Raw genomic sequence first — 26,196 nt, 5'->3', positions numbered from 1 at the left:
ATAACACATATGGAATCATGTAGTAACCAAAAAAGTGTTAAACAAATCAAAATATATTTTATATTTGAGATTCTTCAAATAGCCACCCTTTGCCTTGACAGCTTTGCATACTCCTGGCACTCTCTCAACCAGCTTCATTAGGAATGCTTTTCCAACAGTCTTGAAGTAGTTCCCACATATGCTGAGCACTTGTTTGCTGATTTTCCTTTCTCTTTGCTTATTTGCGGCTGTTCTTGCCATAATATGGACTTTGCCTTTCACTAAATAGGGCTATCTTCTAAATACCACCCCTACACAGTCACAATACAACTGATTGGCTCAAACACATTAAGAAGGAAATAATTTCCACAAATTAACAAGGCAAACCTGTTAATTAAAATGCATTCCAAGTGACTACCTCATGAAGCTGGTTGAGAGAATGCCAAGAATGTGCAAAGCTGTCAACAAGGCAAAGGGTGGCTACTTTGAAGCGTCTCAACTATAAAATATATACTGCTAAAAAAAATAAAGGGAACACTTAAACAACACATCCTAGATCTGAATGAAAGAAATAATCTTCTTAAATACTTTTTTCTTTACATAGTTGAATGTGCTGACAACAAAATCACACAAAAATAATCAATGGAAATCCAATTTATCAACCCATGGAGGTCTGGATTTGGAGTCACACTCAAAATTAAAGTGGAAAACAACACTACAGGCTGATCCAACTTTGATGTAATGTCCTTAAAACAAGTCAAAATGAGGCTCAGTAGTGTGTGTGGCCTCCACGTGCCTGTATGACCTCCCTACAATGCCTGGGTATGCTCCTGATGAGGTGACGGATGGTCTCCTGAGGGATCTCTTCCCAGACCTGGACTAAAGCATCCGCCAACTCCTGGACAGTCTGTGGTGCAATGTGGCGTTGGTGGATGGAGCGAGACATGATGTCCCAGATGTGCTCAATTGGATTCAGGTCTGGGGAACGGGCAGGCCAGTCCATAGCATCAATGCCTTCCTCTTGCAGGAACTGCTGACACACTCCAGCCACATGAGGTCTAGCATTGTCTTGCATTAGGAGGAACCCAGGGCCAACCGCACCAGCATATGGTCTCACAAGGGGTCTGAGGATCTCATCTCGGTACCTAATGGCAGTCAGGCTACCTCTGGCGAGCACATGGAGGGCTGTGCGGCCCCCCAAAGAAATGCCACCCTACACCATGACTGACCCACCGCCAAACCGGTCATGCTGGAGGATGTTGCAGGCAGCAGAACGTTCTCCACGGCGTCTCCAGACTCTGTCACGTCTGTCACGTGCTCAATGTGAACCTGCTTTCATCTGTGAAGAGCACAGGGCGCCAGTGGCGAATTTGCCAATCTTGGTGTTCTCTGGCAAATGCCAAACGTCCTGCACGGTGTTGGGCTGTAAGCACAACCCCCACCTGTGGACGTCGGGCCCTCATACCACCCTCATGGAGTCTGTTTCTGACCGTTTGAGCAGACACATGCACATTTGTGGCCTGCTGGAGGTCATTTTGCAGGGCTCTGGCAGTGCTTCTCCTGCTCCTCCTTGCACAAAGGCGGAGGTAGCGGTCCTGCTGCTGGGTTGTTGCCCTCCTACGGCCTCCTCCACGTCTCCTGATGTACTGGCCTGTCTCCTGGTAGCGCCTCCATGCTCTGGACACTAGGCTGACAGACACAGCAAACCTTCTTGCCACAGCTCGCATTGATGTGCCATCCTGGATGAGCTGCACTACCTGAGCCACTTGTGTGGGTTGTAGACTCCGTCTCATGCTACCACTAGAGTGAAAGCACCGCCAGCATTCAAAAGTGACCAAAAAATCTAAACGTCTGTGGTTACCACCTGCAGAACGACTCCTTTATTGGGGGTGTCTTGCTAATTGCCTATAATTTCCACCTGTTGTCTATTCCATTTGCACAACAGCATGTGAAATTTATTGTCAATCAGTGTTGCTTCCTAAGTGGACAGTTTGATTTCACAGAAGTGTGATTGACTTGGAGTTACATTGTGTTGTTTAAGTGTTCCCTTTATTTTTTTGAGCAGTGTATTTTGATTCGTTTAGGTTACTACATGATTCCGTGTGTTATTTCATAGTTTTGATGTCTTATTCTACAATGTAGAAAATAGTAAAAATAAAGAAAAACCATGGAATGAGTAGGTGTGTCCAAACTTTTGACTGGTACTGTATGTAGATGAGATATTTCTGTATTTAATTTTCAATAAATGTGCAAAAATTCTAAAAACATGTTTTTACTTTGTCATTATTGGGTAGTGTGTATAGATGGGTGAGGGTAACACATCTATTTAATCCATTTTGAATTCAGGCTGTAATAAAATGTGTAAGAAGTCAAGAGGTATACAGTCAAAGTCGGAAGTTTACATACATCTTAGCCAAATACATTTAAACTCAGTTTTTCACAATTCCTGACATTTAATCCTAGTAAAAATTCCCTGTCTTAGGTCAGTTAACGTCGGTCCCGGAGCTAACATCAATTATTCCAGAGCTAGCCAGCTGAAGAGTTCCATCAGCCACTCCTGGGCTACAATCACCTATCCGGACCCGTTTTACTGCCGATGCGGAGCCCCATCGGGCCTTCACGACTGGACTACCGACGTTATCTGCCCGAAGGAGTTATCCGACTGGCCCCTCCGTCGTGACGTAACCTAAACGCCCATCTGCGGCCCGCTAAGACTATCTGAATAGGTCTATCGGAACATTTTCTTGGACCACTATAACTATAACTATTTTGCCAATTGGACTGGTCCCCCCTACCACACGGAACCCCACTAATCTACAGACGGAAACGCACGAGGTGGCTAAAAACAGACCTCCCTCCATCTTCTGCCAGCTTGCTACCTATGGCCCGGCTAGCTGTCTGAATCTCACTGGACCCTTATGATCACTCGGCTAAGCATGCCTCTCCTTGATGTCAATATGCCTTGTCCATTGCTGTTCTGGTTAGTGTTTATTGGCTTATTTCACTGTAGAGCCTCTAGCCCTGCTCATTATACCTTATCCAACCTTTCAGTTCCACATACCCCCACACATGCTATGACATCTTCTGGTTTCAATGATGTTTCTAGAGACAATATCTCTCTCATCATCACTCAATGCCTAGGTTTACCTCCACTGTATTCACATCAAACCATACCTTTGTCTGTACATTATACCTTGAAGCTATTTTATCGCCCCCAGAAACCTGCTCCTTTTACTCTCTATTCCGGACGTCATAGACGACCAATTCTCATAGCTTTTAGCCGTACCCTTATCCTACTCTTCCTCTGTTCCTCTGGTGATGTAGAGGTGAATCCAGGCCCTGCAGTGCCTGGCTCCACTCCTATTCCCCAGGTGCTCTCTTTTGATGACTTCTGTAACCGTAATAGCCATGGTTTGTTTCATGCATGTTAACATTAGAAGCCTCCTCACTAAGTTTGTTTTATTCACTGCTTTAGCACACTCTGCCAACCCGGATGTCCTAGCCGTGTCTAAATCCTGGCTTAGGAAGTCCACCAAAAACTCTGAAATCTTCATCCCTAACTACAACATTTTCAGACAAGATAGAACGGCCAAAGGGGGCGGTGTTGCAATCTACTGCAGAGATGGCCTGCAGAGTTCTGTCCTACTATCCAGGTCTGTCCCCAAACAATTTTAACTTCTACTTTTAAAAATCCATCTCTCTAAAAACAAGTCTCTCACGGTTGCCGCCTGCTATAGACCACCCTCTGCCCCCAGCTGTGCTATGGACACCATATGTGAACTGATTGCCCCCCATCTATCTTCAGAGCTCATGCTGCTAGGTGACCTAAACTGGGACATGCTTAACACCCCAGCCATCCTACAATCTAAGCTTGATGCCCTCAATTTCACACAAATTATCAATGAACCTACCAGGTACCACCCAAAAGCCGTAAACATGGGCACCCTCATAGATATCATCCTAACCAACTTGCCCTCTAAATACACCTCTGCTGTTTTCAACCAAGATCTCAGCGATCACTGCCTCATTGCCTGCATCCGTAGTGGGTCAGCGGTCAAACGACCTCCACTCATCACTGTCAAACGCTCCCTGAAACATTTCAGCGAGCAAGCCTTTCTAATCGACCTCGCCCGGGTATCCTGGAAGGATATTGACCTCATCCCGTCAGTAGAGGATGCCTGGTTATTTTCTTTAAATGCCTTCCTCACCATCTTAAATAAGCATGCCCCATTCAAGAAATTTAGAACCAGGAACAGATATAGCCCTTGTTTCTCTCCAGACCTGACTGCCCTTAACCAACACAAAAACATCCTGTGGCGTTCTGCATTAGCATCGAACAGCCCCCATGATATGCAACTTTTCAGGGAAGTTAGAAACCAATATACACAGGCAGTAAGAAAAGCCAAGGCTAGCTTTTTCAAGCAGAAATTTGTTTCCTGCAACACAAACTCAAAAAAGTTCTGGGACACTGTAAAGTCCATGGAGAATAAGAACACCTCCTCCCAGCTGCCCACTTCACTGAGGATAGGAAACTCTGTCACCTCCGATAAATCCACCATAATTGAGAATTTCAATAAGCATTTTTCTACAGCTGGCCATGCTTTCCACCTGGCTACCCCTACCGCGGTCAACAGCACTGCACCCCCCACAGCTACTCGCCAAAGCCTTCCCCATTTCTCCTTCTCCCAAATCCAGTCAGCTGATGTTCTGAAAGAGCTGCAAAATCTGGACCCCTACAAATCATTTGGGCTAGACAATCTGGACCCTTTCTTTCTAAAATGATCTGCTGAAATTGTTGCAACCCCTATTACTAGCCTGTTCAACCTCTCTTTCGTGTCGTCTGAGATTCCCAAAGATTGGAAAGCAGCTGCTGTCATCCCCCTCTTCAAAGGAGGGGACACTCTTGACCCAAACTGCTACAGACCTAAATCTATCCTACCCTGCATTTCTAAGGTCTTCGAAAGCCAAGTTAACAAACAGATTCCCGACCATTTCGAATCCCACCGCACCTTCTCCGCTATGCAATCTGGTTTCAGAGCTGGTCATGGGTGCACCTCAGCCACGCTCAAGGTCCTAAACGATATCGTAACCGCCATCGATAAGAAACAATACTGTGCTGCCGTATTCATTGACCTGGCCAAGGCTTTCGACTCTGTCAATCACCACATCCTCATCGGCAGACTCAATAGCCTTGGTTTCTCAAATGATTGCCTCGCCTGGTTCACCAATTACTTCTCTGATAGAGTTCAATGTGTCAAATCGGAGGGCCTGTTGTCCGGGCCTCTGGTCGTCTCTATGGGGGTGCCACAGGGTTCAATTCTTGGGCCAACCCTTTTCTCTGTATACATCAATGATGTCGCTCTTGCTGCTGGTGAGTCTCTGATCCACCTCTACGCAGACGACACCATTCTGTATACTTCTGGCCCTTCTTTGGATACTGTGTTAACAACCCTCCAGACGAGCTCCAATGCCATACAACTCTCCTTCTGTGGCCTCCAACTGCTCTTAAATACAAGCAAAACTAAATGCATGCTCTTCAACCGATCGCTGCCTGCACCTGCCCGCCTGTCCAGCATCACTACTCTGGACGGTTCTGACTTAGAATATGTGGACAACTACAAATACCTAGGTGTCTGGTTAGACTGTAAGCTCTCCTTCCAGACTCACATCAAACATCTCCAATCCAAAGTTAAATCTAGAATTGGCTTCCTATTTCGCAACAAAGCATCCTTCACTCATGCTGCCAAACATACCCTCGTAAAACTGACCATCCTACCGATCCTCGACTTCGGCGATGCCATTTACAAAATATCCTCCAATACCCTACTCAATAAACTGGATGCAGTCTATCACAGTGCCATCCGTTTTGTCACCAATGCCTCATATACTACCCACCACTGCGACCTGTACGCTCTCGTTGGCTGGCCCTCGCTTCATACTCGTCGCCAACCCCACTGGCTCCAGGTCATCTACAAGACCCTGCTAGGTAAAGTCCCCCCTCATCTCCGCTCACTGGTCACCATAGCAGTACCCACCTGTAGCACGCGCTCCAGCAGGTATATCTCTCTGGTCACCCCCAAAGCCAATTCCTCCTTTGGCCGTCTCGCCTTCCAGTTCTCTGCTGCCAATGACTGGAACAAACTACAAAAATCTCTGAAACTGGAAACACTTATCTCCCTCACTAGCTTTAAGCCCCAGCTGTCAGAGCAGCTCACAGATCACTGCACCTGTACATAGCCCATCTATAATTTAGCCCAAACAACTACCCCTTCCCCTACTGTATTTATTTATTTTGCTCCTTTGCACCCCATTATTTCTATTTCTACTTAGCACTTTCTTCCACTACAAATCTACCATTCCAGTGTTTTACTTGCTATATTGTATTTACTTTGCCACCATGGCCTTTTTTGCCTTTACCTCCCTTATCTCACCTCATTTGCTCACATTGTATATAGACTTATTTTTCTAGCCTTCCCTGTAGCTCAGTTGGTAGAGCATGGTGTTTGCAACGCCAGGGTTGTGGGTTCGATTCCCACGGGGGGCCAGCACAGGAAAAAAAAATGTATGAAATGTTTGCATTCACTACTGTAAGTCGCTCTGGATAAGAGCGCCTGCTAAATGACTAAAATGTAAAAATGTACTGTATTATTGACTGTATGTTTGTTAGACTCCATGTGTAACTCTGTGTTGTTGTATGTCGAACTGCTTTGCTTTATCTTGGCCAGGTCGCAATTGTAAATGAGAACTTGTTCTCAACTTGCCTACCTGGTTAAATAAAAAAAATAAAAAAAAGTTAGGCTCACCACTTTATTTTAAGAATGTGAAATGTCAGAATAATAGTAGAGAGAATGATTTATTTTAGCGTTTATTTCTTTCATCACATTCCCAGTGGGTCAGAAGTTTACATACACTCAATTAGTATTTGGTAGCATTGCCTTTACATTGTTTAACTTGGGTTAAATGTTTTGGGTAGCCTTCCACAAGCTTCCCACAATAAGTTGGGTGAATTTTGGCCCATTCCTCCTGACAGAGCTGGTGTAACTGAGTCAGGTTTGTAGGCCTCCTTGCTCGCACACGCCTTTTCAGTTCTGCCCACACATTTTCTACAGGATTGTGGTCAGGGCTTTGTGAATACCTTGACTTTGTCTTTAAGCCATTTTGCCACAACTTTGGAAGTATGCTTGGGGTCATTGTCCATTTGGAAGACCCATTTGCAACCAAGCTTCAACTTCCTGACTGATGTCTTGAGATGTTGCTTCAATGTATCTACATAATTTTCACTCCTCATGATGCCATCTATTTTGTGAAGTGCACCAGTCCCTCCTGCAGCAAAGCACCCCCACAACATGATGCTGCCACCCCCGTGCTTCACAGTTGGGATGATGTTCTTCGGCTTGCAAGCCTCCCCCTTTTTCCTCCAAACATAACGATGGTCATTATGACCAAACAGTTATATTTTTGTTTCATCAGACCAGAGGACATTTCTCCAAAAAGTATGATCTTTGTCCCCATGTGCAGTTGCAAACCGTAGTCTGGCATTTTTATGGCGGTTTTAGAGCAGTGGCTTCTTCCTTGCTGAGCGGCATTTCAGGTTATGTCGATATAGGACTCGTTGTACAGTGGATATAGATACTTTTGTACCTGTTTCCTCCAGCCTCTTCACAAGGTCCTTTGCTGTTGTTCTAGGATTGATTTGCACTTTTCGCATCAAAATACGTTCATCTCTTGGAGACAGAACGCGTCTCCTTCCTGAGCGGTATGACGGCTGCGTGGTCCCATGGTGTTTATACTTGCGTACTATTGTTTGTACAGATGAACGTGGTACCTTCAGGCGTTTGGAAATTGCTCCCAAGGATGAACCAGACTTGTTGAGGTCTACAATTTCTTTTCTGAAGTCTTGGTTGATTTCTTTTGATTTTCCCATGTCAGGCAAAGAGGCACTGAGTTTGAAGGTAGGCCTTGAAATACATCCACAGGTATACCTCCAATTGATTCAAATGATGTCAATTAGCCTATCAGAAGCTTCTAAAGCCCTGACATCATTTTCTGTAATTTTCCATACTGTTTAAAGGCACAGTCAACTTCGTGTATGTAAACCTCTGACCCACTGGAATTGTGATACAGTGAATTATAAGTGAAATAATCTGTCTGTAAACAATTGTTGGAACAATTACTTGTGTCATGCACAATGTAGATGTCCTAACCGACTTGCCAAAACTATAGTTTGTTAACAAGAAATTTGTGGAGTGGTTGAAAAAACAAGTTTTAATGACTCCAACCTAAGTGTATGTAAACTTCCAACTTCAACTGTAGGTTAGGACATTTTGTGAAATAGCACAGTTACAAATAGAAATCAAACTGGATGGACATCAGAAATAGAGGAAGGGTTAAAAACAGGACTAAAAAAAGAGGACTAAAATACTTTCTGAAGGGACTGTATTTCAACAGCTAAATTCAGCAGCAAGAACACCTTAATCTGTCGATAGCTTATATTTTAACAAGCCAGTGACGTTAGGGAGAGATCTCTGGAGTTAACCTTTTCTGGTTACAGAATACATGGGTGTAATAATAAAAAGAAAACATCTGTATTTTTAACTGTACAAACTTGATAGTCAAAAAGGTATTTTCATTACTTAAAGTCCTAGTCTTTAAGTAATGAAAAAAAAAGAAAAACCATAACCCACTATGTTGTTGCTCACAAGGATTTTAGAGAGCTTACAGTGTGCAGGTCCTGGATGCGAGTCCTGAGTCCCTCCACAACATCATTCCTCTCCTCATTGCTGTTGGGGTATGGATACACGTGACAGTGGTAGCTGAGGGGCAAAAAGATAAACTCCATGATGTTATCACATAGGTTAAAGCCACAGTCTTCAGAGCTTGTTGGGGGCAACATAACAGGCCTAATGGTTTGACAGGGAATCACCTCAGGCTGAAAGTGTAACAGGTCAGTTGGAGAGGTGTTTTAATTACCAGTCACAGATCTTCTTGACTTTCTGACCGATCTGCTCACCCCAGTAGGAGATGAGGAAAACCACACTCTTAGTTGGCTCACCCTGCAATAACCAGAGAACAGGAAGCGGTTTAGAATATAGACACGGTAAGGCTGAGGTGAGATGTTCTACCTCTCACAGGCCCAACAGGGATGCTGTTAAATTTAGCTACGTGGTAAGCAGTACCTTATTATTTTATCTCACACTCAACCATTTAGAAAAGGGCTAAGAATCTCTCTCAGGCAGAACAACATTGACCCACCGTGTCAGGGTCCTCCAAGTACTCGTCAATCTCAGAGTAGCTAAGGATGGTGTAGCCCTTACACACTCTCCACAGCATGCGCTCAAAGGCCTCTATTTTCCTTCTCTGAATCAGCCCTGATATAAACCTGCAGGAGTGAGGGTGAGATAAACAGGGTATTACAGTAAACAGGCACAAATACCCAAGTGTGTACAAATATATATGACTGCTGATAGCCCTTTACCCCAGTTTGGCCCCTAGTCGCTGCATGCTGCTGTAGTCCATCATGGAATCCTTTTCTAGGAAGGGGAACTCCTCATACTGGACCTGCGGGGGCTCACACTGTGAAACATAACCCCAGTGTGAGGACACACACAAAACACATACACCCCCATAACACATTGTTAGAAAAAGGGCAAGAATTTGCCCATGCATGAATGAATAAAAGACAAGCAGCAAGATTTTGGCTAGCCCCAGATGTATCCCCAAAACATCCTCTATAAAGAAAAAAAAGAGAAAAGAAAGCCTCAATGTTATGCGCTAAGACAAATCATGTGACACTAAGATTTGCTCAGTCTCCTCATGAAGCAAATCAAAGCCAATGCAAGTGCTCTTAAGTCAAACTGAGTGGCAAAGCGTTATACAGTGGTGGGATCCTGCTTTGTGGGGAAGCTGTTGGACCTACCTCTGCGCTGCGGTGCACAAAGTTGCGTGTGATGCGCAGCATGTGTGTATACTCTGTCAGCTCCAGGAGGTTCTTCTGTAGCTTCTCCTTATTCCTGGTCACCTCGCTCAGCTCCACCTCCAACCTCTGCAACTGCTCCTGGAGACAGCCATACATACAGAGAGTCAATAGCAATGGCAATACGGGATGTGTCCCAAATGGCTCCATATGTTCCCTATACAGTGCACTACTTTTGACCAGGGTCCTGGTCAAAAGTAGTGCACTATATAGGGAACATATGGTGCCATTTGGGACGAAGACAATACTTCATTCTTATGATAAAAGGATTTATAACGTTCTAGAGAACGAGACAGGTAGGGTGCGCTAACCATTATAACTAGGACATGCTTGGGCAGGGGTGCAACCGGGTTCACTTCTCCCTCTGGAAGTGGGAGGTCTGCCCTCTTGATTTCTCTTAGAAGGTACCCTGTCAAAGATGCAATGAAGTCTTAGTACACAACACACAGAGTCACTGCGTTCCAAACAATCCATTTGTTTCAAATAATACATGTATATCAATAAGCTTAATCTGTTGTAATTTACACTGTGTTTTTCATCAAGCCCACACTAGGCCCAGGGCTAAGAGTCTCTTTAGCCCTGGGCTAAGAGATTTTAGCCCGGGGCTAAGCGAGTGTTCACACTTGCACATTCTAAAGTGGACTAGCACCAACCTTAGCCCAGGGCTAGCTGGCCCTGCTCCGCAGCAGGGTTAGCACCGACTTTTCAGGGGTTAGCCCCAGAAACACGGTGTCAAAATATCCAGTATTTTACGGGGTCAAGAACAACACGTAGAATATTCACTGTCAAATTTTATTTTTAATGGAGCACATTTTCTCCTCTCCTCAGTTCCTGACCGCATATGCTGCCCTAGAAATAGAATGAATGGTACGGGCGTACTCATTCAAGTCAATGATGGCATAATGGTTGGACTGGCGGCCATTGAGAGTATACCCATAGGAGCAAAGCAGGGAGCAAAGCAGGAAGTAAAAGCGGGAAGTAAAAGCAGGAGGAGTACACATCAATATGGGTCATCACTAGTTAACACAGCCACAAAGTCTTAATTATGTCTAAACCCCGCTGGAGATTATGAATATGAGGTTAAAAAGGTAGACTCAGCAATATGACGCAGATGCAGAAAGTAAACAGCATAGTGGGTCAATTTCTTGAACAACATAGCTTTGAAGCGCAAGCCTCAGCTTCTCAGCTGTTTTGGTTCCCTGGCTACCACGCTGTAACAGTGTGAAGCTGCGCAGATACTGTGTGTGACAGAGAGCGAAGTCTTACATGTCAATATCTACAGTACTGCTCGTAGCTTCATTTTGCTGAATCTAACATCATTTGAATGGACATTCTACATTACCATGGAATGTAGAACGTTTGCTACAACACCTTGATTGTTTCAGCAAGGAGCAAAAACGTTTAATAACGTTGTTAAGAGTCCATATTACCGCAGAAACGGACTCAACTGCATGAATGCCCAGCCATCCAATCTTCAGTTTTTTTTTTTATGGTTATGGCGGTTATTTTATTTTCATGACGGTCTTCATAACTGTTGGTTTCACGGTTATACGGTAATTGTGCCAGCCCTAGCAAAAACATTGTCAGAGTTGACAGAAAATAATAATGTTCCACACATTTTGTCGGAGTTTAGAGTGATGAAAAGTAGTCAGCCAACCGCTCTCTCACATCTCATCATTGAGCAGCCGAAACACACACTCAGAGTGCAGGGAGCGGGAACAGAGAGACAAGCAGCTTATTGATACTATTAAACTGAGGAAGTTGCTGTATTATCAGGCTCGGATAGGGGAGGGCCTGAACGTCGCAGGCATGGGTAGAGCTCAGGCTTAAATTCAATGCCCGTTCAGGACTAGATAGGACTCTAGAATGTAACATTGGACGGGTGCAGGGGTGGAAAGAGTACTGAAATGTCCTTATAAATTAGAAGTACTGCTACTTTAATGACATTTTACTTAAGTAGAAGTAAAACTACTGTTGGAAAAAAAGTAAAAGTAAAATGTAGGTCATTTAAAACGTGATCAGAGTCAAAGTAATTAAGTTACTTTTAAAATAAAAACATTGACCTTGATAATTAGCTAATTTCTCTAAAGTTACCTGAACGTTGTTACACATGATCTTTTCCATGCAATGACATTCACTCACTCATTCACGCTTTCCCTCAGTCACTAACTTTTCTCCATCTTCCACTCACACACCCCATTGATTCATTCGGTTTAGTATTTCCCAAATTCCATTTTCTCGGTTATATTTTTCATGGTTTATGATTCTTTTCATTTTTTTTTTTCACTATCAAAATTACAATTATTTATAGAATGCAACAAAATTGGATGTTCTGAGTCGATGTTAAACCTCTCTGGGACATGTGGGACGCTAGCAGCCAGTGAAATAGCAGGGTGGTAAATTCAAAACAACAAAAATCTCATAATTTAAATTTCTCAAACATACAACTATTATATCCCATTTTAAAGATAATCTTCTCGTTAATCCAACCACATTGTCCAATTTCAAAAAGGCTCTACGGCGAAAGCATAACATTAGATTATGTTAGGACAGCGCCTAAACAAGAAAAACCCCACAGCCATTTTCCAAGCAAGGAGAGGCGTCACAAAAAACAGAAATACAGCTAAAATGAATCACTAACCTTTGATGATCTTCATCAGATGACACTCCCAGGACTCAATGTTACACAATACATGTATGTTTTGTTCGATAAAGTTTATATTTATATCCATAAACCCCATTTTACATTGGCGCGTGATGTTCAGAAATGTTTTGCATCACAAAACTTCCGGTGAATGAGCACATCAATTTACAAAAATACTCATCATAAACGTTGATAAAATTTACAACAGTTATTGAAAGAATTATAGATATACTTCTCCTTAATGCAACCGCTGTGTCAGATTTCAAAATAGCTTTACGGCGAAAGCACATTGTTCAATACTCTGAGTACAGAGCTCAGCCATCAAAGCAAGCTATACAGTTACCCGCCAAGTTCTGGAGTCAACTAAACTCAGAAATAGTATTATAAATCTTCACTTACCTTTGCTGATCTTCGTTGGGAATGCACTCCCAGGACTCCCACAAGAAATATTAGTTTTGTTCGATAAACTCCATATTTATGTCCAAATACCTCCGTTTTGTTCGCACATTCAGATCACTAATCCAAAGGCATAATGCGTGAGCGCAAAACCCGAGATGAAAAGTCAAATAGTTCCATTACCGTTCGTAGAAACATGTCAAACGATGTTTACAATCAATCCTTAGGGTCTTTTTAACATAAATCTTCGATAATATTCCAACCGGACAATAGTGTATTCATTACAGAGGAAAAAGAAGGAGCGGCGCACCTGCGTGAGCGCACAGTAAACAACTCACTGGTCCCAGGCTTGAGACAGCTCTTATTCTCTGCCCAGTAACAGTAGAAGCATGAAACAAGGTTCTAAAGACTGTTGACATCTAGTGGAAGCCTTAGGAAGTGCAAAATGACCCCACAGACACTGTAGTTTGGAAAGGCAATCAGTTGAAAAAACTACAAACCACTTCCTGGTTGGATTTATTCTCAGGTTTTTGCCTGCCATATGAGTTCTGTTATATTCACAGACATCATTCACACTGTTTTAGAAACTTCAGAGTGTTTTATATCTAAATCTGATAATAATATGCATATCCTACCTTCTGGGCCCGAGTAGCAGGCAGTTTAATTTGGGCACGTCATTCATCTGAATTTCCGAATACTGCCCCGTCACTAAAAAGTTAATGCATAAATCACACCCGAAGAAATGTGGAATAATTTTATGTTGTTGTTGATTGATTGTAATTCCCCTTTAATTGCAAATCTAGAAAGAGAGGAATGTGTTTGGTTAGAGATGTTTCTGCACTACACATGATTGCAGAGTTTGCTATACAAGTGCCCACCTGATTGATACAAATAATCATGATATCATTCTGCCCGGTAAGCCTACTTTGTAGTTAACATTGAATTGAGAAGGTTTTGGGGAAAGCTTTTCCGTTTACCAAAACGATTTTCATTAGCATCGCTAACTGATTACAAAGTTATATTTAATGTGCAAGCATTCCCATGCATGCCGTTGCGTCTTTAGAAACTTGCAGGGAATTAGAATATCTGAACAATGATGAGCAATTTCTTTCCTGACTCCGAGGGGCTGCCACAACCTTTCCGTGTCATCCCTCTACTGTAGCCTACAAAAACTACAAAATCTAGCCTACAAAAATGTACAATGTAACAGATGCTTAAACAAAAGTAGCGAAGTACAATACTTCATTCAAAACCAACTTAAAAGCTGCGCTGCATAACTACTGTATGTGTGTATAAGTGTTTTTGGAGACCCCTCTGGCAAGAATGCAGTATTCTTTTCTAGATTTGAATGCAATTTCCCAGAACCGCCCGCTCTCTGTAGGATCAGATAGGGCTAAAGTAGTGGAATAGTAATGAGGTTTCAATAGATGTAAGGTTATAGTTGGTAGGGCAATTTTTTCACAAAGTGTAACGAATTCATACTACAGAATAGTAAGCTGATACACAGCCAATACAGTAGGTGGTGGCACGCAACTATAACATTTGTTTGCGGACCGCCATAATACCAAAGAAGAAAAAGAACACTGGTCTCATGAGTAGTCGGCTGTGAATTACGTAGTATCATCTTCTCTGAACAGTCTAGGGTGCATGGAATTTGAGACAGAAAGTGGATGCAATAAATGCTACGGACAAGACTGAAATTGAGAACAGGTAAACACATTATACACTGGGTAAAATGATTTGTTTTCAAATTGAAAAAAAAAAGTATTCATATTTGTCAGAAAGGTAGCAATGTTAGGTACATTAACTTGTAATAACGTTGTAGCTACCGTGAGTTTCTCTGCCTGGTAAAATATTATTAGATCGCTATATAAGCTAGCTAATTTAGTAGATACATTAGCTATCACACTGGGAAAAAGTAGTGTAAAACAATGCATTTTGACTATCAGAGTTCTGCATTCACAGAACATTACATTGGCATGCATTGGTAGTCCTTTGTCCTTCTGACAATCCTACTGGGTATGGCCCCTTGGATTCTCGAGAGCTGTATGGTAGCCCTTAGTTAGCTAGCAATTTTCCTTAAATAGAAAAAGTGCATGAAATTACCGGGCATCCTGGTATTCCTGTTCAAATACAACTCTCCTTCCGTGGCCTCCAACTGCTCTTAAACGCAGGTAAACCTAAATGCATGCTATTCAATCGATCACTGCCCGCACCTGCATCACTACTCTGGACGGCTCTGACTTAGAAAACGTGGACAACTACAAATACCTGGGTGTCTGGTTAGACTGTAAACTCTACTTCCAGACTCACATTAAGCATCTCCAATCCAAAATTAAATCTAGAATCAGCTTCCTATATCGCAACAATGCATCCTTCACTCATGTTGCCAAACATACCCTCGTAAAACTGACCATCCTACTGATCCTCGACTTCGGTGATGTCATCTATAAAATAGCCTCCAACACTCTACTCAACAAACTGGATGCAGTGTATCACAGTGCCATCCGTTTTGTCACCAAAGCCCCATACACTACCCACCATTGCAACCTGTACGCTCTCCTTGGTTGGCCCTTGCTTCATACTCGTCGCCAAACCCACTGGCTACAAGTTATCTACAAGTCTCTACAAGTCGGCCCTCCAAGGCCGACTGATGGCTGCACCCCTGTCCAGTCATGTGAAATCAATAGATTATGGCCTAATGAATTTATTTAAATTGACTGATTTCCTTATATGATGAACTGTAACTCAGTAAAATCTTTGAAATTGTTGCATGTTGCGCTTATATTTTGCCCACGAATCCAAACCTGCTGTGAATCATGTGACATTCTAAGGTATGCTATATTTTATATATAACAGCTAAAATTGACTTATTGCATTCGTTATCATTCATTAGCCTGAAAACCAATGGTAGGCCTATTCTAGCAATACATTTAATTATCATCCCAAGGTTTTGTTTTTAAAAAATGTATTTAATCACTGCATACAATAAATGAAATATCAGCCTTCTGGCTACACAAACAAAGACTGCATAATACAATTTAATAAACAAGTCAAGACCCAGCCATTATTCTTTTCCATTATTACTTTTATTCAAGACAGAAAAACAAAACATTTTCTTAAATTCAAATTAAATGTTATGTCACATGCTTCGTAAACAGGTGTACAACAGGTATATAAATGTTCTCACCCATCTACACACAATACCCCATAATGTCAAAGTGAAAACATGTTTTTAGAAATTGCTGCAAATTTACTGAAAATGAAATGCAGAAATATCACATTTACATAAGTATTTACACCACTGAATCACATTTGGCAGCGATTTCAGTTGAGAGTCTTTATGGGTAAATCTAAGAGCTTTGCATACCTGGAATGTACAATATTTGCCCATTATTCTTTTCAAAATACTTCAAGCTCTGCCAAATTGGTTGTTGATTACTCCGAAACAACCATTTTCATGTCTTGCCATAGATTTTCAAGCGGATTTAAGTCAAAACTGTAACTTGGCGACTAAGGAACATTCCCTGTCTTCTTGGTAAGCAACTCCAGTGTAGATTTGGCCTTGTGTTTTAAGTTATTGTCCTGCTGAAAGGTGAATTAATCTCACAGTGTTTGGTGAAAAGCAGACTGAATCAGTTTTTCCCTCCAGGATATTGCCTGTTTTTAACTATTCCATTTCCTTCTTATTCTGAAAAACTCCCCAGTCCTTAAATATTACACGCATACCCAAACATGATGCAGCCACCACTATGATTGAAAATGTGGAGAGTGGTACTCAGTAATGTGTTGTATTGGATTTGCCCCAAACATAACACTGTGTATTCAGGACAAAAAGTGAATTGCTTTGCCACATTTTCAGCAGTATTAATTTAGTGCCTTGTTGCAAACAGGATCCATGTTTTGGAATATTTGTATTCTGTACAGGCTTCCTTCTTTTCACTCTGTCAATTAGGTTAATATTGTGGAGTAACTACAATGTTGTTGATCCATCCTCAGTTCTCCTATCATAGCCATTAAACTCTGTAACTGTTTTAAAGTCACCATTTGCATCATGGTGAAATCCCTGAGCGGTTTCCTTACTCTCCGGCAACTGAGTTAGGAAGGACGGCTGTATCTTTGTAGTGATTTAGGCTTGCCATAACAAAGGGGTTGAATACTTACTGACAAGACGTTTCAGCTTTTTCATTTTGTAATAATATGTACAGTGCCTTGCGAAAGTATTCGGCCCCCTTGAACTTTTCGACCTTTTGCCACATTTCAGGCTTCAAACATAAAGATATAAAACTGTATTTTTTTGTGAAGAATCAACAACAAGTGGGACACAATTATGAAGTGGAACGAAATTTAATGGATATTTCAAACTTTTTTAACAAATAAAAAACTGAAATATTGGCCGTGCAAAATTATTCAGCCCCTTTACTTTCAGTGCAGCAAACTCTCTCCAGAAGTTCAGTGAGGATCTCTGAATGATCCAATGTTGACCTAAATGACTAATGATGATAAATAGAATCCACCTGTGTGTAATCAAGTCTCCGTATAAATGCACCTGCTCTGTGATAGTCTCAGAGGTCCGTTTAAAGCGCAGAGAGCATCATGAAGAACAAGGAACACACCAGGCAGGTCCGAGATACTGTTGTGGAGAAGTTTAAAGCCGGATTTGGATACAAAAAGATTTCCCAAGCTTTAAACATCCCAAGGAGCACTGTGCAAGCGATAATATTGAAATGGAAGGAGTATCAGACCACTGCAAATCTACAAAGACCCGGCCGTCCCTCTAAACTTTCAGCTCATACAAGGAGAAGACTGATCAGAGATGCAGCCAAGAGGCCCATGATCACTGGATGAACTGCAGAGATCTACAGCTGAGGTGGGAGACTCTGTCCATAGGACAACAATCAGTTGTATACTGCACAAATCTGGCCTTTATGGAAGAGTGGCAAGAAGAAAGCCATTTCTTAAAGATATCCATAAAAAGTGTCGTTTAAAGTTTGCCACTAGCCACCTGGGAGACACACCAAACATGTGGAAGAAGGTGCTCTGGTCAGATGAAACCAAAATCGAACTTTTTGGCAACAATGCAAAACGTTATGTTTGGCGTAAAAGCAACACAGCTCATCACCCTGAACACACCATCCCCACTGTCAAACATGGTGGTGGCAGCATCATGGTTTGGGCCTGCTTTTCTTCAGCAGGGGCAGGGAAGATGGTTAAAATTGATGGGAAGATGGATGGAGCCAAATACAGGACCATTCTGGAAGAAAACCTGATGGAGTCTGCAAAAGACCTGAGACTGGGACGGAGATTTGTCTTCCAACAAGACAATGATCCAAAACATAAAGCAAAATCTACAATGGAATGGCTCACAAATAAACATATCCAGGTGTTAGAATGGCCAAGTCAAAGTCCAGACCTGAATCCAATCGAGAATCTGTGGAAAGAACTGAAAACTGCTGTTCACAAACGCTCTCCATCCAACCTCACTGAGCTCGAGCTGTTTTGCAAGGAGGAATGGGCAAAAATGTCAGTCTCTCGATGTGCAAAACTGATAGAGACATACCCCAAGCGACTTACAGCTGTAATCGCAGCAAAAGGTGGCGCTACAAAGTATTAACTTAAGGGGGCTGAATAATTTTGCACGGCCAATTTTACCGTTTTTTATTTGTTAAAAAAGTTTGAAATATCCAATAAATTTCGTTCCACTTCATAATTGTGTCCCACTTGGTGTTGATTCTTCACAAAAAATTACAGTTTTATATCTTTATGTTTGAAGCCTGAAATCTGGCAAAAGGTCGAAAAGTTCAAGGGGGCCGAATACTTTCGCAAGGCACTGTAAATATTTCTAAAAATATAATTCCACTTTGACATTATGGGATATTGCGTCTAGCCCAGTGACAAAATCTCAATTTAATCCATTTTAAATTCAGGCTGTAATACAACAGAAAAAGTCAAGGGGTGTGAATACTTTCTGAAGGAGCTGTCTATACAGAGAGTACCAATACTGAGTCGATATGCAGGGATACGAGGTAATTGAGGTAGCTATGTACATATAGAGGTAAAGTGACTAGGCAAAAGGATAGATAAGACAGTAGCAGCAGCGTGTGGTGAGTGTGAATGTGTGTGTATATATTGGGGTGTCAGTATGTGTGAGTGTGTGGGTAGAGTCATGTGTGCATAGAGCCAGTGCGGGAGAGTTAGTGTAAAAAAGTGAGTGTGTGTGTTGGGGTGTCAGTGTATGTGTGAGTGTGTGGGTAGAAGCCAGCTTGTGTGCATAGAGTCAGTCCAAAAAAGGGTCAATGCAGGTAGTCTGGGGAGCCATTTGATTAGCTATTTAGCAGTCTTGTTTAGCAGTCTTATGGCTTGGGGGTAGAAGCTGTTCAGGGTCCTGTTGGTTCCACACTTGCACTGGTATCGCTTGCCGTGCGGAAGCAGAGAAAATAGTTTATGGCTTGGGTGGCTGGAGTCTTTACAATTTGTTGGGCCTTCCTCTTACGCCACCTGGTATATAGAGCTCATGGTTGGCAGGGAGCTCGACCCCAGTGATGTACTAGGCCGTACTCACCACCCTATGTAGCGCCTTGCGGTCGGATGCCTTGCAGTTGCCATACCAAGCGGTGATGCAGCCAGTCAAGATGCTCTCAATGGTGCAGCTGTAACTTTGAGGATGAGGGCCCATTACAAATCTTGTCTGCCTCCTGAGGGGGGAAAGACGCTGTCGTGCCCTGTTCACAACTGTGTGGGTGTGTGGACAATGTTAATTCCTTAGTGATGTGAACACAGAGGAACTTGAAGCTCTCGACCTGCTCCACTACAGCCCAATCAATGTGGACGGGGGTGTGCTCGCCCTCCAGTTCCTGTAGTCCACGATCAGCTCCTCTGTCTGGCTGATAAGGTCTTGGACTTCCTCCCTATATTCTGCTTTATTGTCAATCAGTCCTACCACCGTTGTGTCGTCAGCAAACTTGGTGTTGGAGTCGTGCGTGGCTACGCAGTCGTGGGTGAACAGGGAGTACAGAAGGGCACAAAGCACACACCCCTGAGGGGCCCCCGTGTTGATGGTCAGTGTGGCAGATGTGTTGTTGCCTACCCTGACCGCCGGGGGGCGGCCCATCAGGATGTCCAAAAACCAGTAGCAGAGGGAGGTGTTCAATCCCAGGGTCCTGAGCTTGGAGGGGACTATGTTGTTGAATGCTGAGCTATAGTCAATGAACAGCATTCTTACATAGGTATTCCTCTTGTCCAGATGGGATAGGGCAGTGTGCAGTGCGATTACATCATCCGTGGATCTATTGGGGCGGTATGCCAATTAGAGTGGGTCTAGGGTGTCGGGTAAGGTGGAGGTGATATGATCCTTGACTAGCCTCTCAAAGAACTTCATGATGACAGAAGTGAGTGCCACGAGCGATAGTCATTTAGTTCAGTGACCTGCATCCATCTGCATTTACCTCATTGGACACAACATCCTGATTGATATTATTAATAAATTATTTTCTATAATGAATATGAATAAAAATGATTTCACTAAAAATTTGACTTTTGTTTTGATTCTATTACAAAGTATTTCATTGCCCTTTTAAGAGGACATTTCCCCTTTATAAGCTCTGTTGTGCCGAAACCATTCTTAAAACTCAGGTTGTAAAACTGCATTTGTAAAACGATGCCACACTCGCAATTGAAGGAGTAGATAAATAAACGTGGTAGCAACGTAAAACTGGGATCCCCAACTTTTATTTCAAACTACATTTGCCAAAACTGCTTTCAGGGAAGTGTTGTGTATTGACTGCTAATCAGAATCAGACATGTTTCCCCTCTCATGGCTCTCGCAACTTGAATGTCCCTTGAGGAATATTTATCTCGCAAGCTGACTAGGTAAATAGGTAAAAACTATTCTACTGTGGGGTTGACTGATTTTGTTTTAATAACAAAATTAGGCCTACATGGCAAAAATAGTAGCACTGGAAAGTTATATCCTGAGTGATAAAGTACAGGCTTTGAATTACTTTGCCAGCAGTTACTGTAGGCTACACACCGCTGTCTGAGTTGAGCGATGCTGTGCTGCGCATTAGGTTACAGTTCATGAGGAAATCAGTCAATTGAAATAAATGAATTAGCTCCTAATCTATGGATTTCACATGACTGGGAATACAGATATGCATCTGTTGGTCACAGATACAAAGTTGGAAGCACAGAATTGTCTAGAATGTCATTGTATGCTGTAGCGTTAAGATTTTCTTCACTGGAACTAAGGGGCCAAGCCCGAACCATGAAAAACAGCTCCAGACCATTCTTCCTTTACAGTTGGCACTATGCATTCGAGCAGGTATCGTTCTCCAAACCCAGATTCGTCCATCGGACTGCCAGATGGTAAAGCATGATTCATCGAACCAGAGTATGCGTTTCCACTGCTCCTGAGTCCAGTGGTGGTGAGCTTTACACCACTCCAACTTGTGCTGACATTTCTTCCAGAAGCAGTTTGGAACTCGGCAGTGAGTGTTGCAACCGAGGAAAGATAGTTTTTACACGCTTCAGCACTCTGCGGTCCGGTTCCGTGAGCTTGTGTGGCCCACCACTTTGCGGCTGTGCCGTTGTTTCTCCTAGACGTTTCCACTTCACAATAACAGCACTTACAGTTGACCGGGGCAGCTCTAGCAGGGCAGAAATTTGACGAACTGACTTGTTGGAAAGGTGGCATCCTATGACGGTGTCCCGTTGCCAGACACTGGAGATTTTCAGTACGGGATATTCTACTGCCAATGTTTGTTTATGGAGATTGCATGGCTGTGTGGTCGATTTTATACACCTGTTATCAATGGTTCTGGCTGAAAACAGCAGAATTCACTAATTTGAAGGGGTGTCCACATACATAGCGAATATTTCGCAAAACAGACATGCTTCGGTTAGTATTAGGCTATGCCATCTCCAACCCCCACTGGAGATGTTGAATGCACATCTACACTGATCTACACTCAAAAACGACCTCTCAAGAATCAATGACGGAAATCCATTGCAGTAGAGAACTTTAACCCGATTTGAACACTTTCCATGACTACACTGTACTTTATTCTTCACTTGGATCCCAATTTGCACCAAATTGAATATTTTTAAGCAGTTGATGTTATTCTTTAACACAGACCCCAAAGCAAATCAGGGGGAGGAAAATAGCTTTATTCAAACAGGACAAATCTTGGAGGGAGGTAGATGGTGGATGTTCATTCTCCTGGTTCTCAGTGATGCTCCCTCAGTGATCCTCTCCTGTGGTTCTCTCCAGTGAACAAAGGAGCAGGATGTAGTTTATAACCCAGCCCTAGCCTGTGGTTGACTAGCTAGAATTCCTTGCAATAAAACTCTATCCTATTTCAGGTTGGACCAATGAGAACGTGCCGCACCATAAGATCAAGACTGACATTCCTAACAGATGTTGAACTGAAAACCAACCATTTCCATTGATCGTTATTACTCTACTGACTTCTCGTCCTCTGTCTCTGCATCTTCAAAATATTCTTATAGTAAAGATTTTTTTCCCTAGGTCTGGGTGATAGCAGTTCAGTACTTTATCTGAATGTTTTCCCAACAGAGAGAAACAAAATGGTGCAGTTTGAGGTCATGTGGCGGAGGGTGATGCAGGCGCTGGAGATGTGGGTGTGAGCAGGTGTGTCTGGGCAGGGTGATATCATTGATGTTTGTATGTTTTGCATCATTTCAAATATATATTTTAAAAGTATGTTCTCCTTACACTGCGCTTTTGTTATTTTGGAGGTTAGAGACTACGTTGTTTATCTCCCTAATAAACGTTTATTTGACATGATCTGTGTAATCTGACTGACTTGTTTTGTACTGTATTTACATCAGGGTAGTCCATCTTTCTACATTTACATTTAAGTCATTTAGCAGACGCTCTTATCCAGAGCGACTTACAAATTGGTGCATTCACCTTATGATATCCAGTGGAACAACCACTTTACAATAGTGCATCTAAATCTTTTAAGGGGGGGGTTAGAAGGATTACTTTATCCTATCCTAGGTATTCCTTAAAGAGGTGGGGTTTCAGGTGTCTCCGGAAGGTGGTGATTGACTCCGCTGTCCTGGCGTCGTGAGGGAGCTTGTTCCACCATTTCTAGATAGGTGCCCTACTGTAAGTTTTCTAATTTGAAGTGAAAACCATCCAGGGTATAGATAAAGGAAACCAGTTTAGTAAATCATTCTAAAACCATTTCAAAATCACAATAATGATGCCTGTATGCTAGATAAAGAATACACAAATATTGTTTCAGCCACAAGTTTGTTGCCCACACAAACTTTCCTTATTTACATATGATTCATGTTTGGTTGTAGGCCACCCTCTTTCAACAACCTCCAGAGTACTCAGAAATGTTTTCACACATTCCCAGGAACTACTAAGTCTGACATGAGGGAAAGCTCCTTCTCCATTCAAAAGGTGTGCTAACTGCATCCTGTGTTGAGTGATGATATCTCCTTGAAGTTGTAGCAACTCAGCCGTTGTTGGTGGATTGCACATCATGGAGTCTTGGTTCATTTGATATCAGGGTCATTCTTCTTGGTAGCCCCAATTGAGAGCCCAGTCGTCTTAATACTGTTCTCTGAAGTTCTGGGATGTAGGTTTAGTAGACCTCTGAAGTTGTCAATGCTTAGACACTTCACCTTTGAGACGTGTTATTGTAGTCTCCTGTCGCTGAAAGATAAAATGCTCACCAAATATTATTCTGTCTATAGAATTTCATTACTATAACTGCAGAACTGTTGTTGACACTTACATATTGTTGCCATCCGCATTCCATGAGGCTGGACGATAGTTACAAGTTCTACCAGAGGAGGGAAAGTAAACCATGTACATGAGTATGTGGTTCTAGAATGACTCCAGCTCAGATGTAGACCTAGATCAGGGATGGGCAACTCCAGTCCCCGGGGGCTAATTGGTGCCACACTTTCCCCCAGCCCTTTATAAAAACTAAAATATGCTATCACACCTGATTAAAATAATTACATCCTAAACTGAAGACCATTAGTTGATTATTGAAGTCAGGTGTGTCAGCTGGGGCAAAGGTGTCAACAATCAAGCCCTCAAGGACTGGAGTTACCCATCCCTGACCTAGAGATAAAAAATAAAAATAAAACTAACATGCTCCCTCAATCCCAATCTGGAATCCAATTTTACCATTTGACAACTGGGACAGAATTGCCTTTGATGACCATCAATCTTATATTTCCAGGATAAATACATCCAGTTTAGGATGAATGATAATTGGAGGAAGCTACTAGGCAGACATAATTCATGTTTCCAGTCATTTTATATAAATGTCACAGTCCTATACATGTGTAGCTTTCAGGCTAGGACTGTCTACATCTCAGCCAGACAGCTCAAATGAGGAATAACATGGTCATATCTCTGTGCACTAAGCGAATCTATTGGGATAGTATGCCATCATTACTGAAAGAAAATCCTTGGAAGTTAATATTCCTAAACATCTTAGCCACATAGATGCCTACTTCATTTTTAGTACAAATATAATTGTTCTTGGCCAGCTAGGGGGAATACAAAGTTGGAACAGACATGGCCAAAAAGACTTTGCCTGCTTCCCGATCTGATTCAACACTTGACAATGGTGGGGCTGGAAACACACTACACTTGGTAGGTGTTGATGTCAATTGCTGCCTGTTATAACTGAAAAGGCTGCAATATTTTTGCTGAAATATATTTTCTAACTAAGGCTTTGTCGTCAAATGATGATCATGGCTACTCCGTGCCACCATTGTGAAGTGAAGTAGCTGGCTAGCCAATCAGATGCAGTTAAGATCACAGACATTAGAAATATAACACAAGGTAAAGGATACATACAGTTGAAGTCGGAAGTTTACATAAACTTAGTTTAGAGTCATTAAAACTCGTTTTTCCAACCACTCCACAAATTTCTAGTTAACTATAGTTTTGGCAAGTCGGTTTGGACATCTACTTTGTGCATGACAAGTAATTTTCCAACAATTGTTTAGAGATTATTTCACTTAATCACAATTCCAGTGGGTCAGAAGTTTACATACACTAAATTGACTGTGCCTTTAAACAGCTTGGAAAATTCCAGAAAATGACGTCATGGCTTTAGAAGCTTCTGATAGGCTATTTGACATCATTTGAGTCAATTGGAGGTGTACCTGTGGATGTATTTCAAGGCCTATCTTCAAACTCAGTGCCTCTTTGCTTGACATCATGGGAAAATGAAAAGAAATCAGCCAAGACCTCAGAAAATAAATTGTAGACCTCAACAAGTCTGGTTCATCCTTGGGAGCAATTTACAAACGCCTGAAGGTACCACGTTTATCTGTACAAACAATAGTAAGCAAGTATAAACACCATGGGACCACACAGCCGTCATACTGCTCAGGAAGGAGACGCGTTCTGTCTCCTAGAGATGAACGTACTTTGATGCGAAAAGTGCAAATTAATCCCAGAACAGCAAAGGACCTTGTGAAGATGCTGGAGGAAACAGGTACAAAAGTATCTATATCCACAGTAAAACGAGTCCTATATCGACATAACCTGAAATGCCGCTCAGCAAGGAAGAAGCCACTGCTCCAAAACCGGCATGAAAAATCCAGACTACGGTTTGCAACTGCACATGGGACAAATGACCATCGTTATGTTTGGAGGAAAAAGGGGGAGGCTTGCAAGCCGAAGAAGACCATCCAAACCGTGAAGCACGGGGGTGGCAGCATGTTGTGGGGGTGCTTTGCTGCAGGAGGGACTGGTGCAAAATAGATGGCATCATGAGGCAGGAAAATTATGTGGATATATTGAAGCAACAGCAAGACATCAGTCAGGAAGTTGAAGCTTGGTCACAAATGGGTCTTCCAAATGAACAATGACCCCAAGCATACTTCCAAAGTTGTGGCAAAATGGCTTAAGGACAACAATGTCAAGGTATTGGTGTGGCCATCACAAAGCCCTGACCTAAATCCTATAGAAAATTTGTGGGCAGAACTGAAAAAGCCTGTGCGAGCAAGGAGGCCAACAAACCTGACTCAGTTACACCAGCTCTGTCAGGAGGAATGGGCCAAAATTCACCCAACTTATTGTGGGAAGCTTGTGGAAGGCTACCCGAAACGTTTGACGCAAGTTAAACAATTTAAAGGCAATGCTATCAAATACTAATTGAGTGTATGTAAACCTCTGACCCACTGGGAATGTGATGAA

The 26,196-nt window shown here is 42.4% G+C and overlaps 1 protein-coding gene across 4 annotated transcripts in view; it reads right to left on the bottom strand.

Moving 5' to 3' along the window:
* Positions 1-26,196, bottom strand: part of LOC106584979 (V-type proton ATPase 116 kDa subunit a2) — a 42,455-nt gene that overhangs the window by 7,927 nt on the left and 8,332 nt on the right. For all 4 annotated transcript variants that reach the window (XM_014170681.2, XM_014170682.2, XM_014170683.2 and 1 more), the window contains exons 3-8: positions 10,264-10,361; positions 9,896-10,033; positions 9,455-9,552; positions 9,232-9,358; positions 8,950-9,032; positions 8,699-8,792 (exon numbers count right to left, since the gene is read on the bottom strand). In XM_014170681.2, the coding sequence (XP_014026156.1) occupies positions 8,699-8,792; positions 8,950-9,032; positions 9,232-9,358; positions 9,455-9,552; positions 9,896-10,033; positions 10,264-10,361 (638 nt within the window). The remainder of the gene's footprint in view (positions 1-8,698; positions 8,793-8,949; positions 9,033-9,231; positions 9,359-9,454; positions 9,553-9,895; positions 10,034-10,263; positions 10,362-26,196) is intronic.

This window comes from Salmo salar, chromosome ssa24, assembly GCF_905237065.1.
Source record: "Salmo salar chromosome ssa24, Ssal_v3.1, whole genome shotgun sequence".
NCBI lineage: Eukaryota > Metazoa > Chordata > Actinopteri > Salmoniformes > Salmonidae > Salmo > Salmo salar.
Note: the sequence above shows the minus strand (reverse complement) of the source record. Positions and strands in the feature narration are given on the sequence as shown.